We start from the raw sequence: 13,000 nt of genomic DNA on the forward strand, positions 1-13,000 counted from the left end.
TAGTAGTTTCATCGGTCGTATAAACTTGTAAACATTCTGCCACCGGAGTAGAATGCCCCGCTATCCCCCCTGCTACCCTGCGATGAAGAGAGAGAGAGAAGGGAAGACAGAAAGGCAGGGAGGTTAACTAGACTGAGTCCAGTTTGCTACCCTACACGTGGGGAGGGGAATGGGGAGTGAAAGAGGGAGAGAGAGAACTTAGGTGTAGGATGTCTACAGTCTGGCACTCAAGTCTGTTGCCCTCAGGTAGCGAAAAAGCACTCGAACTGCTTTCTGGGCCAATGAACTATGAGGCCAGGCCCCCAAGATCTTCGCTTCCGTAAATGGCCTGTCATCCAGTCTATTTAAGGCACACTGGAGAGTCTCGCGTTGATTATCGAAGCGAGAACAGTGGCACAGAAGGTGACTGATGGTCTCTTCACACTTGCACTTCGCGCACATTGGTGAATCCGCCATTCCAATACGATAGCTGTAGGAGTTGGTGAATGCTACTCCTACCCACAGCCGACACAGCAGTGTTGCGTCACGTCGTGGAAGGTTCGCTGGTAATGTAAGTTTCAGTGATGGGTCGAGGCTGTGTAAACGACACTTAGAGTTCTGAGTTCTGCGATGAAGAAGGCTCCGTTCCTCCCCGCCTTCCTCCTTTGCGCGTGCGAGATCGAGCCACCATCCTTCTCGGCTCGCCCTCGCGCAATCTCACCAGCACCAATAGCGTACGGCTCGCGGCCACAATATTATCGTGCTTGGACTTCATGCAGAACATCACGGCGACGGCGGAAATGTGCCTGGAGTGTTCATACAATTATTATCGGAATAAAAATATCCCACGACGTTTTCCGCGTTACCACTGCAGGATTGAACAATGACCAGCAAGCTTTTCCATTGCAGCAGAATAAACAAGTACCGCAAAAATACGTTGTCAGTCTCCTCAAACTTTCGTTAAAACGTGCTGTATATTTTTGTTGAGTTGAGCTGACCATGGTCAAAGGACGTGCTCCCCTTGAACAACGCTGTTTGGCCAGGTACCCGCCGAACGACCGTCGCAACACTACGAAAGCTGGCGCTTCCTTATGCAAACATGGCCTATTGATGTGCACATGTAGAAGCTTGTGTCAGCCACCATTTCTGAATATTCAGTTGCACATAACGTTCCTATGTGTTCTTTTATTTCGTTTACCTTTTACTTTGCCACTGACACTTTCTTCGCATAACTTTTGCGTCATAATTGTCAAGGTCCCTCATTGCTTCACACTTCATCGGATTACCATATTATAAATAGCTGAGGTAACTTTGGATGGCTACATATGACCGAAGTAAAAGCTTATTTCTTGGGCGGCGCACACACACGTGTGCTGTAGTCTCGCGAATGTTCTCTCTTGTTGTAGATGATGATCATAAGAAGGTTGCCTCGCACGAGCACTTTCCATTGCTCAGAGCAGTGAATGCAATTTAGAATTATCCAAATGCAAGAAGAAAAGAAGGATCTACAATTTGAAGAGATTTTGTTGCTCAGTAAGTCATTGCTTTGTATAGGCGACTTCTATTTCATTTGTGCGGGCTCCCCCACAGAACACTCACATGCAGGTTGATGCGTATCAATGCTACAATTCAGTGCAACAGGACGGCCCAAAAAGGGGCATGACGTCGTGTTGCCGCCATATTTCACGACCGAGAATCAGTCGGCCGGAGCGTACCTGTGCACAAGCGTGGCGTTCTCCTGCTTGACTCGTCGGTAGAGGTCCCCGTTGGAGGCCAAAGACTCGCTGAGGGCCGCCACCTGGCTCTGGAGCTGGTGGACCTGGTCGCCCAGCTCGTCGACGCACTGTTGCCGCCTCTCCTCTTCCTCGTGCTGGTGGTGGTGGTGGTTGGCGGACGAGACGCCCAGCGGGAGAAGGTCCTCGGCCTCGAAGCTGGCCCGCCGGGGACCTTCGGACACCAGGAGACCACTCGGCCTGCTCCCACAGAACCGCACCGTTGCAACGCATACACGGGCACACTACGCCGAGCTGTCGCGCAGCAAAGAGCAAACCTATCTGATCTTAATAAGGCTGCGTTCAGACTACACTCCTCAGGAAGGCACAGTGCGTAAAAGGACAGTAAACGAAATGGGTGGAGAAACGTCCACGTGTTCTTGTTTAAAGCTTTTTTTGCGCAAAGCCAGCGCAAGGGTGTTGACAAGTACGGACAGATTTAGCATTAATTAGGCAGACGTACTACTGCAGACGTGGTATACATGCGAGGTGTTTCGGCAGCGACTGAATGCGAACGAATGGAGTCTTTGCGCTGGTTGGTTCACATTTAGGAATGGTAAAACGGGGCGAAAGCGACAGACGAAAGGAAGACGTAGGACAAGCAGCACAGGTGCTGTCTGTCGATTCATAGCCTCAGAGATCGCGTGCTTCGGTACGATCTCGGATGCCACGGTCCATGTCTTTCGCGCTGCTTTGCCGTTCCTAATGACTTATGAAAGACCGGAAAGTTGAGAAAAATGATTATTTTTCCAGGACTGAATACATGGCAGTGGCGGATAATACCGAAATCGTACTATAATCGCCAATGCACTCTTTACTTATTAATTTCGCCCGTCTCCATACCATACCCGGTTATGGTACACCGCAATACCGGAGCCGCAGACGGCGGCAGCGGCACTGGTAGCGCCATCTCGTGAGGCCGCGCTCAACTAGATCTTCCTAGAAACAAATCTTCCAGCAAAAAAATAAAATGGGAGCCGCTATGTATTGATCTAGCCGATGCATTTTTTCACCAACAGTGAAGTTAAATAGATTATAGTCGCAGATGTGTGCGTTCGTGGAACACAGCGTAAAAACATGCCGCAACCAGCGCTGCGTGCAATGCCTTTCGCTCCGGTATTGTGCGACCCTGTAGACGGACACAGGTGCGTAGTCGGACAGACTAAGCTATTTCCGTGGCTGTAGCTTCTGGCGTCCAAAGGAAATGCCGCGCGAGTGGAGACGCTACGGACTACACAACACAGGTGAAGAAGCATTCGAAGCAGAAAAACATGTAGCAGTGAGCGTACCTCTGGACGGGGCTGGACTTGCGACCGGACCTGTAACGAGAGAGTCGCCGCGGGCGGGACACGACACAGTTCACAAACCCAGGCAGAGCAAACACACACATGCATACGGCAAGAAACGAATTCAATAGCAGTCGGCCACACTACAAGACACAGCGACAAAGGCAGACGACTGCAGCCACGTAAACGGCATTGTTCTCAAGGCGACGCTAAAGGTAATCTGACCTACCCGCCACTGGCATATTGCACTTCATTAATCTCGAATACGATGTTTTCACCACCAGTATGTAGAGGCTTAGCAAGCCAGTAACGACGTATTGCCATGCCAGACGCCATGAAATTTGGTAGCTTCTGCTCGAGGATAATTATTCGTTTAAAAAGATAGCACTACTAAAATAATTAAAAAGTAAATAAGTACTCAAACCTGACAAATCATATGCATTGTAAGCAAAGAAAGGGTCTAGATAGGTGAAAGTAGTGAACTCGGTGACGTCAAACTGGCGTGACTATCACAGTAGTTAGGGCAAGGAACATAAGAGAAAATTTAATCTAAAGAGGCGTACTTAAAGTTCTCACAGTTAATCTAGTAGTCTAAACTGATCATAATACCTCTAAGAACATTTAAGAAAGCATCCGATTCACATTATATGCAGACAATTCAGATACCACAAAATCAATGTTAACAGACGCGAGAGAGAACAAAGACTTTAAAAGTCCCTCATGGCACTTTGAAGACATTGAAGGGCTCCATCGGAAATTCTCGTTATTTGCTGAGAGTTGTGAAGGCGGCGGGGAGAGGAGGCGCGTGATCCTTAATTCTTCCCCGGCAAAGGCTGTTTCCTGCTGACCTGACCAGTGTTCAAAAGTGACGTTCCTCCCCTGCTTTCTCCCATATCGGAGCCGAGATCTGACGCCACGTTTAGGTCACGATACCCAGTTTCTCCAGCACCACCTAGACAGCGCTAGTCCCGTTCATTCCGATTCACGGCATCATGCTACCTGGCCCGCAATTTCCACTGCCAAAGACTGGCGTGACGAAAGCAGTGGCGTCGAAATCACCACGGCTTCCTCAGGAGCATCCCCATAAGATTCTGCGGCAGTATATAGGCAAGGTAGAATGACGTCACGGATCAGAGTGAACAGGCATTGTGTTATCTAATCTAGGTGGTGTTGGCTTCTCCCACCTGACACATTTCTGGTGGCGGTTACGCACGCTGCGTTTCACGGGAATCGCCGCTTTGCCGACGGCTATCTGTGCCCCGCAGAAAGAACCTGTGACGTCGCAGACAAGGTCTGCGACGTCCTTGTGTTGACGAGAAGGCCAGCTACTCCGATAAAAGCGCGCGGGCTTTCGATCAAATTTTCGGCTGTTTTCGGAGCGTAGGCGGCACGTAATATTTCGCGGTCACGTCATCGCCACATGATCTACGCCCCAGGGTTGGTTGCTTCCAATACCGAAACCTGGTGAGGGGCCCTTTAATTAGAGTAGACGTCATCCCGGCCACACGCGTGGTGTGTCACTCCGGGTGACTAACGAAATATTAGGGTCCCACGTTTCGAACTGAAAGGAGAACCGCCATGGAATTACTAGCGCGGAACCGAATTACAGTACAGTAAAATAAAAATTAGAAAGGCCTAAGGCAACCATCACATTGCAAAGAAAATTCGTTGACAGCATACGAGGCGAAGGCCAAGCGATACTTGCCTTCTTTTTTAAGCGAAAGCGATACACCACGAGAAGCTGATAAATCGCGCAGAGCATGAAAATGGTAAAAGCTGATGAACATTAAAAAAAATGACGATTTTTTGCGCTACTTTTCTCGCTACGGCAGATCGAAAAGTTGGCTGCAGTGTCACTGCATTGTCACTGTCACGGCGCCACTGCGAGTTCGCGCTCTCACGCTCGTAAGAAATGACGTCATCGCCCATATGCTGCACTGGAATATAATCGTCCGGGATTTGCCGTTGTACTCCGAATGGCGCTGAACGCCTTTCAACGCCGGCCGACACAACGCTGGCATCCGCGAGCTTCCTTCGGCGCGCGTGCCCTTGGGGACACGGCGAAGCGAGTCCACGGCCACCATACCTCCGCCGGGCGATCACGCTGCACCCCGCCGGCTTTCAATAGAACAACGAGCGAGGGGGCATACGTGCGAGGCCGCGATCTTATACTCGGTGCAATCGGTGCGCGCGACAGGGCGCTGAAAACAATGGGACAATGAGAAGGAGGAGGCGCAGTTCGCGCAGTTCCCGTCGCTGCACTACATACCTTCTTCGGACTGTACACGCGCCGCCCACTAATGGGCAACTGCTAAGTGGCGCGGTCGCCTTGCGAGTAGGGAACCCCTCAGCAGAGCCAAGGTCGATCCCTGGCACCGCTCGAACGCGACGGCGCATTGGCTGGAAACCGTGCCGTCCGTAATGGTCTCCAATGCGGCATTAAAGACGATCGCTACTCGGCTTTCCATCACAATGTCGTCGTCGGTTGCAAGCTGCTGGGGAGAGAGGGAAACTGCGGGCGCACTTCGTGAAACAAAAGGACGCGGCGCGCCCACGAGCGAGTGATCCATTTCTCCGATATAATGGGAACGGAAGCTCATTCTGAACTACGCTTCAGCACAGAATTGAAGTGCCCGGAGTAGTTCTAATCAATTTGTTCTGTAGGGACGGTTTCGAACACCAATTTCGGTGCCGCGTGCACGGGCTACAGTGACGTCTTCGAGCCTTGCGCGCACCAAGTGGGAAGGTATAACCCTTTCACCTCGTCACTCTGCCGACGCGCAGTAAGGGGGCGACGATGAAAGCAGACGTAGATTTGGTCACGTACTGAAAGCAGACGAAAACTTTATCAAGAAGTTAATGTGCTTCCTTAGGGATTTTAGTGACAAGGAAATGCGATAAGCCTAGAAGCCCTTCAACAGAAAGCTCGAGCGGCTGCCGTATTGGTGACAGCGAGGACGGGAAGGAAAGGCTGGGAGGTCAACCAGACGCACGTTCTGTTTGCTACCCTACGCAGATGAAAGGGGATTAAGGGCTGCAAATAAAGAACACTGAAAGCGCTTCCATCCGGACATGCAATTAGATTGCAGTCTGTCACTTAAGGCATGCCGACTTCAGGGAACTTCAGCTATGCACGTATCGCTTTCCCAGATTATGACGAACAGGTCACGATCCGAGGGTCTTCGTTCACTTAGAATGATCTGGGGCGGCTTGCACGAAGATTTAAAAACGAAAGCAATAACGAATTTAAGAACGCGTTCTTAAACGTTCCCTAGCCACATCCTAGTCTACCTTTCTGCTGGGCACAAGTAGAGAAGGAGTTGCAGAACTTGAGGGAAATCTGGGGACAATTAGAACCAAACCAGTCATTTCAACATGACTGGGCAAGCTGGAGTGCGCAAAGCTCGGCTGTATCAATCGTACACCGAATGGATGCTATTGCGACAGCGGGCGTTCCGCGATCGAACAAACCCTATGGACATTCTGAGTGAGGGCTAGCTGAGCAGGCGATACCGCTTCGGACTCGCGCCAATATCATCCACATCACACGAGAGCTGCGTGAAGACTGGAGTCCCGGAGCATGGCCGTTCCACGACTGCTTCAAGTCGTCGTGGCCCTGCAGTTTTTTTGCAACTGGAAACTTCTTGATTACTGCAGGCGATGGTATCGGTGTTCACGAGTCCGCAGCGTCAAGAATTGTGCGTCGCGGAGCAAGCGCCCTGAAGAGGCGTGCAGAAAGATTCATACAGTAAGTTAGACCTTCTTTAAATGATATCATAATGTTATATATACCGTCGTTGTGTTAAGATAGGCGCCAGAACGCAGGAGCACACGCACGGACGGTTACAGTAAGGGCAACAGAGTTGCTTAGCGGCGTCAGTACTTTCTGAAACTGGTTGTTCTCTAGATATTCCCTAGCCAAACTACTCAGTAGTCGTTGACTAGGGAACACTTAATACCGCGTTCTTAAATTCGTTATTATATTCGTTATTAAATGTTCGTGCAAGCCGCCCACGGAGTCAAGGTAATATTGCGCAGTACTTAGATAGAGGCGCTAGCCGTAGACATGGACTACGACAGGCACCTGCTAGTTGTACCACAATGAACCGAACCAAGGCGGCGCACGAGCTCACAAGACAATGGACTGGATAAACGCGCCACCTTGTTCATCCTCACTCCTTCCACGTAACACCTTCTCCAGCGCAAATTACGAGACCCGAATAAGCTATAGCTCTGTCCTTCCTCTGGACTTCTGCAAATCCTCTACTTCTTCAAACGGCGTCGCGCGAGAATTGTGTAGTTTTCTCGACGAATTATTTCTTATGATTGGTACGTCATCCTGATTTGTGCCTTTTATCCGGCGATTTCTACTGGCCACACTGTGCTTGTCATTTGCGAATTCAGCAACAGCAGCGGTGCAATTGAAATGCGAACGCGTCCTCAAAGGTGTCCGTACCCTAATGTCCTGAGCGGGTTAACTTATCGGCGGGTGTACAAAAATTTCGTCGTCAAAGTAACTTTCACACCACAATATTCTTATTACGAAAAAGACAGTTTAACAAGCTGTCTGAAAATGCCGATACTAGCATTGTTTCTCCCGGAGCGTTTGTTTGATGTCATGAGAAGCAGCTCTCCGGAATGCCCAGCCCAGCCTTCGTGCCTTCTTTCGCTTGCTTGCTCCTGTCCAGGGGCGCAAGTAAATCCGATACTCTGCGAGACTTCCCTGCCACCAGAAGCTTTTCTTGACACTAAAATACTCCCTAATAACAGTTTACGCGCCATTTGGGGCATATCAATGGTCTTCAAACGATAATAGTAATATCTCTTGTTCGCGTTTCCTTTCATGAAAACTCCGAGCTCGTTGCTTTCCTGTCTAGGATGCTACGTAACGCTGACAACGCGCATGGCGTTGGTGACCATACAAGTACGAGGCGCACAATCTTACAGAAAAGAAAGGCACGCATGATCAATTAAGATTATTGTTTGGGGACAAGATGAGCCACAAAGGGTGTAAACATTTAAAGCACTCCGGTTAAAACAAAAGTCAATCTCGGAGCTCGTGCACTTGTATGCTGCAAAAGGCCCGGAAGCTACTGCAGAAGCCATAAACACGTCATGACCGCCATGTTTTGGACACTATTTCTATAGTGCTATGTAGTCAAATTGGCCATCTTGTCGGCTCTGATTGGCTCACAGGTCAGCTACGCACGCCCTCCTCGATTCCAGAATAGCAGCCCGCGCTAGGACACCCTTCGATGGACAATGACGGCTGCAATCCGGCACTCGCTCGAAATCGTCCATGTATACAGTCGATGCCAAGAGGTCGCGCGCAATGCCTACCGGTCGCGCACGGACAATCATCAGCGGAGCGTACACAGTGTGCATGCAAGGCGCACGCGACGGGGCGAGTAAGCGTACTGACCCCGATCGGCGCAGGCTGGTCCTGAGCCAGGAGTTCCGCTGGGGGAGGTGCCGGCGTCCACTTCCGGTTCCTCCTCCCCCGGTGCTTCCGCCGCTGCTGCTCGTGCTACGGAAGCTGTCCGAGCTGCATTAGAGATCCGAGAGAAGAGCGAGAAAGGTCGGAGAACAATGAACCGCCTAGTCGAGATACCCAAACACACACACACCCACACACACACACACACTTCCGTTCTATGCACCCGCGGGAGGTAAACAGTATAGGCGTATACGTGCGGGGAGTCGTATCGGCCGGCGCAGATAATTGTACTGCCGAGCTGGTACCAAGCGCATCGGCAGAACAGGTAGGTGACCAAGCTGCTCGAAGCTACGGAAGAATTGGAGCTCTGCGCCACGACCACGTTTACTTCAGACATCGCTGCATATAATCACGGAGTACTGCGGAAAGCTCTGCATTTTAATGCGATTAGCGTTCTCAACCTACTTCACCCACTTCATGCATCTATCTGGCCTCACTACACCGCTCTCCAAATAAAAAAAAACGTGCTTGTAAAGTTTTTTGTATATAAAGTTTTTTTCCGGTGCTAGGCGTATTTGAGCCGGCTTCGCACGGGTTCCTCGAACACAGCAGACGGATCGCTTTGCCACTGAGCCACGAATGCCTGCCGGTAGCGAGACATTTAATTCTATGCGTTGGCGTGCGCTCCATTCTCGGAGGCCAGTGGAGCTTCACGAGCGCACCGCCAGATGGCGCAGCGTGTCCAGAGGGAAGCGCGAGAAAGGAGCCCGGCTGCAGTGCGCTGCTCACATGACGGGTGCTCACATGGCGGTGGCGGTACGGTGCGTTGCTACATGCTTGAACGCTAACTGCATTGACGTCGACAGTCATCTAGAGATGGATTCCGCAAGAATTTTTTTCTGAACACATATCCCTTTGTTGAATGTTAAACTGTGATATATGTAATCTGTATAAACAGCATTCATTCTACGTAGCGGATAAGCCCTCCGACGCGCTGCATGGATGCCGATTGAGACCCTGTACGATGAAGCGATGTCGCTCTCAAATAGACCTCGAAAGTATACACGAGTTCTGCATTCGATGTAGTCCTATACCTCGAGAAAGCGTAAGGTCCAATTATCAGGCTGCCCGAAGTGCATTAATTACCTGAGAGGCGTCTTGCCGACGTCCATGACACCGTAGTCCTCCTCCTCGACGTCGCACTCGAAGGTCTCCTCGGCGTCGCTGTAACTGGGACTGCCACTGCTCCCGCTGCGTCATATAAAAAAAGGCGAAGTGTTAGAGAACGAGGAACGCACTGTAACTCATCGATATTGGATAAATCAAGCAATCAACCAATCTTATTGCTTTTACCGGGAAACTCTATTGATAACAGCAGAAGCTTTCAGATTCAACAACTGGTCTACCAGAAACGCCGTAGTTCTTAGAAGTGCACGCTGACCTTAGCACACGAGCTTTCTTGCACACTGACTCTACGGGAATAAGGCCACCGTGTCTATAGAAATCGAACCGACGAACTTGTTTATGAAATGATGAGATCCTGGAAAAATGGGCCACCGAAGCGCCGGCTGTCCCAAACATGAGAAATAGACCTCATCGACCAAGAAATGTGCAGAAAAGAAAAAAACTGAAGCAGAAAGAGAAATGTCGAAAAATTAAAACTCCAATGAGATCAATCGGAGCCTGCCGTATTCTGTGCATAGTCGCAGCGCGACATATCGGCAACACGCCAACGTCCAATCAGGTCGCACATCACCAGACCACTTGCACAGTCATTACCTTCGCCCCCCCCCCCCCCCCCCCCACCCACCTGCCAAGAAGTAAAAACCATAAAACATTTGCGCACGATGCAGAATGAAGCACATCACTACAGACAAATGTAAGTTCCAAAGTAAATTCCAAAGAAAAAATGATCGGTGGATCTGCTCACGTCAGCACGCACGAATTGGATTATAAATACTTCAGCAGGCGAGCGTCATTCAAAGAGACGTCAACGCGCAGCCGCGCGACTAATCGCGCCACATTCGGGTCTTCGTGGCACGACGCTACCAGGCAGCGTGCACAACGCAGCAGGACGCGGGCGAAGGAAAAATGAGTGGCGATACACGGGAGCCGCGCCAACACAACAACGGGCATATAGCGCACGAGAGTGGGCAGATTTCCCGCTGCTTCCGAGGGAAGCTAAGCGAACTGCGCAGACTGGAAAATGATATTCTGCTCACGCTTGCTGCCTATGGCGACATGTGCGACCCTACGGGACAGAGAAGCCGGCCGGACCAACTAGGGTCAAAGTGAAAGGCTTGCTCCACATGCGCTCGAGGCGGACGACGTGCCCGAGAGGTGAACATGGGCAGCCATATATATACATATATACATATATATATATACATATACACATATATATATATACACATATACATATATACACATATATACACACATATATATATACATATATATATATATATATATACGGTAGGAAAGCGCGCTGTGCGGATGGTGCTACATGCAAATACGGTGCGCACACGGCACTATGAGATGATCACAAATGAGATTACACTGGTGTAGTATTTTTTGAAAACCTTATTTGCATTCGTTCTGGAGGAGGAGGTCGGCTGTTTACCTGAACATGTCCGGCGCACATACTCAGAATGAGGATTGGCTAGGAACAGGGTGGTTACGATAAACGGTTATTAGCGCGGAAAATTATGAAGATGATGATCCTTAAACATGGCACGCAGCCGCCACAAGGAAGGGTTGTGCCAAGACTCAATCGGGTGGTTCTCAATAAACACGCGGGTGGTTCTCAATAAACACAATAATAAGTACAGCAACATACGAAGGGTTAAGGAAACGTGAATCTGGGGACAAAATAGTAGTTGAGTAATCAGGTTAGAGGAATGAACGATCACCGTTTGAAACAACTCAACTCGAAAGAAGATTCGTTGAGCGATTGATACATGATGAATTTGAAGAAAATATAATAGGGATGGTCAGAAACGCAGAGATCAGCTTGTCAGTCGTTCTCCTGCTTAAACGCAATCTACAGCGCGTCAAACACATCCTCTGTGGCTAAAACCTAGTGTCGATGGCCACAAGATCAGAAGATCAAGACACTCAAGTTTACGAAGCGGATGAAGTGTACGTAGCGAGACACATGGGCGTGGACACAACAATTAAAGACGGACACACGGCCGCTTCTGTGTCGGTCGTCCCTTTCTTGAGCCCATGAACTGGTGAAGTGCGCTGTACGCCATCCCAATTCAACATGACTGACCAACAAGCCCACACTCAAGCGGGGCTCTAATGGGACACCAAGCAGAAACTCTAGGTCAGTTTACATTGAAATTGTTTAAAAGCTTTGTTTTAATTACTTCGCCGAAATAGGTTGATCAATGGAACCAAAAATGAACGTGCTTTCTCGTATTTCGGCCGTTGTGGCGGAGTAAATGTTCCTGAAGCTTTCCAAATGCGGTCCTTGGTTCCTTTACAATGACGTATACAGTACATCTTTTCCGATAAGAAAAAATATATCTATAGGCCCGAACAGATTCAAAACCGACGACGTCCCTGCTGGCTAGTGTGCATGGCAGCTTGAATGCGGCGTCGCCACCCATCTCGTTTATCGCGTCTTTCATGGCTAGCCAAGCTTCCGCTAACGGTTATTGCAGGCATTGTACAAGGGCAATTTACTAAAGCAGCTGAACTTATGTTTCCCTTCATTATTTAGCAAATGCATTAACTTCGCACAGCGTCGTGACGTTCACTCCGAATCAATAACTAAGAAAATTTACGGCTGCCTTAATGACCTTTTCTAATTGGTCATACTTACAGCGATCTCCTTACCAAGCCATACCCTCGAGGGGATGGCTTGGTAAGGCAAACAAAGCGAGAACAAAAAAGCATCGTCCCTGCCCCAGCTCACCGTGAAGTCATGAATTTTCTGGCAGCGTCTAAGCTCCGGTCTAAGTTGATTGCTATATCGTTAGAGAAGTACACAGAATTCTAGGGAAACCAAACACCCGGCCTAGCAAGTTTCGGAAACTTCTTTAGCCGAAACAACGGACGGAATACGAGAGAATCATTCGGAATTCGTGACGTCGCAGTGACGTGCTGGCGCCGAGGTTTCCGCGCGCAGTTGGAAGAAAAAAAATAGTGATAGCAGAATTTGTCTCACGATGACTGTCCACGGTAACGGGAATAGCAGTCGAGCAAAATATATCAAGAGACCATATTCCTAAAGTCACGCGTAGTCGTACGGATATCGTTGGTACGTTGGTACGTATCATTGCTTCAGCTATATATGCCACACTCCGATATCGTCCCACTCTGCTATGGCACTCGCTTGCCGAAGTCGACCATGAACATGACGACTACTGTACGATACAGTGACGATGGAAAGACAAAAGCGTGCAACGACGGCGGCGTGACGACAACGAGATGTTCATTCTTAAATTACGCCAATGGTATAACGATGACAACGTGACGACACGAGCACAATGCGATGACGTGTGTGCCTGAAAAAC

The 13,000-nt window shown here is 49.5% G+C and overlaps 1 protein-coding gene across 5 annotated transcripts in view; it reads right to left on the minus strand.

Moving 5' to 3' along the window:
- The window catches only part of LOC126538845 (rab11 family-interacting protein 4A-like), a 256,433-nt gene that overhangs the window by 25,915 nt on the left and 217,518 nt on the right, over positions 1 to 13,000 (minus strand). For 4 of the 5 annotated variants that reach the window (XM_050185566.3, XM_050185569.3, XM_050185568.3 and 1 more), the window contains 4 exons: positions 9,621 to 9,725; positions 8,460 to 8,582; positions 3,041 to 3,070; positions 1,695 to 1,952 (listed from right to left, as the gene is read on the minus strand). In XM_050185566.3, coding sequence (XP_050041523.1) covers positions 1,695 to 1,952; positions 3,041 to 3,070; positions 8,460 to 8,582; positions 9,621 to 9,725 — 516 coding nt within the window. The remainder of the gene's footprint in view (positions 1 to 1,694; positions 1,953 to 3,040; positions 3,071 to 8,459; positions 8,583 to 9,620; positions 9,726 to 13,000) is intronic. The other variant, XM_050185567.3, reaches the window with a different exon arrangement.

Source organism: Dermacentor andersoni, chromosome 8, assembly GCF_023375885.2.
Source record: "Dermacentor andersoni chromosome 8, qqDerAnde1_hic_scaffold, whole genome shotgun sequence".
NCBI lineage: Eukaryota > Metazoa > Arthropoda > Arachnida > Ixodida > Ixodidae > Dermacentor > Dermacentor andersoni.